This window comes from Crocodylus porosus, unplaced genomic scaffold, assembly GCF_001723895.1.
Source record: "Crocodylus porosus isolate Cpor-Errol unplaced genomic scaffold, CroPor_comp1, whole genome shotgun sequence".
In the NCBI taxonomy this organism is placed as follows: Eukaryota; Metazoa; Chordata; order Crocodylia; family Crocodylidae; genus Crocodylus; species Crocodylus porosus.
This window is the reverse complement of record NW_017728948.1, coordinates 2,794,383-2,795,756: the sequence shown is the minus strand read 5'-3', so window position 1 is coordinate 2,795,756 and position 1,374 is coordinate 2,794,383. Positions and strand designations below refer to the sequence as shown.

At 43.8% G+C, this 1,374-nt stretch overlaps 1 protein-coding gene across 2 annotated transcripts in view; it reads left to right on the top strand.

Moving 5' to 3' along the window:
- ATRN (attractin) overlaps positions 1-1,374 on the top strand; it is a 254,873-nt gene that overhangs the window by 83,315 nt on the left and 170,184 nt on the right. For both annotated transcript variants that reach the window (XM_019552795.1, XM_019552796.1), the window contains exon 6: positions 1,007-1,175. In XM_019552795.1, coding sequence (XP_019408340.1) covers positions 1,007-1,175 — 169 coding nt within the window. The remainder of the gene's footprint in view (positions 1-1,006; positions 1,176-1,374) is intronic.

The window sequence follows — 1,374 nt, the reverse complement described above, 5'->3', positions numbered from 1 at the left end:
TCAACCACCACCCTCTGTGTCTGACCACGGAGCCAATTCCCTAACCAGCGGATCGTGGTGAGGTCAAGGCTGCAGTTAGGCAGTTTTGCCAAGAGGTGATCATGGGATACCAGATTGAAGGCTTTTTTTAAAGTCAAGATATATGACATCAATCTCTTCCCCCTTGTCCAGGTGATAGGTCACCTGGTCATAAAGGGAAATTACATTGGTCAGGCAAGACCTACCCACAACAGACCCATGCTGGGTATCCCTCAGGATATTGCTGTCAGCTAGTCTGTTGAGGATGGCCTCTTTGATCTTTTTCCAAGACCTTCCCCAGGATAGAGGCCAGGTTGATGGGCCTGTAGTCTGCCAGATCTACTTTCCTCCCTTTCTTGAAGATGGGCACCACACTGGCTTTCTTCCAGTCTTCAGGCACTATACCAGAGTGCCAGGAGTTATTAAAGATCTGTGCCAGGGGCAGAGCTATGATGCTTGCCAGCTCCTTGAGTACCCTGGGGTATAAACCATTAGGGCCAGCTGACTCAGAGGTATCCAGCCTGTCAAGGTGTTCCTTCATGAGGTCAGCTTCGATGGAGGGCAAGGAATCTCCCTCACCTGGACCTTCCCAACCCACAGTGATGGAAAACCTTGGAGCTGGTCTTGCGCTGTGATACTTTAGCATGTACATTTTTTTCATAAGTAATGGAAGGGCACCGGGGATAACAGATCTACTTGTGAGAATGTCTTTTGGCATATTTAATGACATTAAACATTAAGGCTTCAGGCATGGCCCATTGCATAAGCAACTTCCGTTGTCTCCTAACACTTTAGTAGATCACTAGTTGAATACTGACATCAAGGAAAGATTGGTATTTACTGAATCCCTGGCATCAGAAATACTGTTTCCTTTATTCTGTTTCTGACACGTGAGATCTGAGAAAATTGATCCAATGTAATGTTAGTTGTCACTTGCATAATGATTCCTAACAACGGTTTTATTAAGATTTTTTTTTCTCACAAACAGGTCCTGGCTGTGCAGTTCCTGTACCAGCTAATCAGTCATTTTGGACCCGTGAGGAATACTCTAATCCAAAGCTTCCTAGAGCATCCCACAAAACTGTAATCCATAACAATATAATGTGGATTGTGGGAGGCTATGTGTTCAATCATTCTGAATCTCAGATGGTTTCAGCGTGAGTATAAACACCTCTCAACTTCTGTCATCTTTTTGCTGATTATAAGATATCTGTAGATTTCAGGAATTATTTTTAGGAAAGATCATTCTACAAAACTGTCCCTACAACCAAACCAAGCACTTAAAACATGAGCTTGCAAGTGCATGTTTTCATAGTTTCATAGTTAGTAGGGTCGGAAGGGACCTGAGCAGATCAT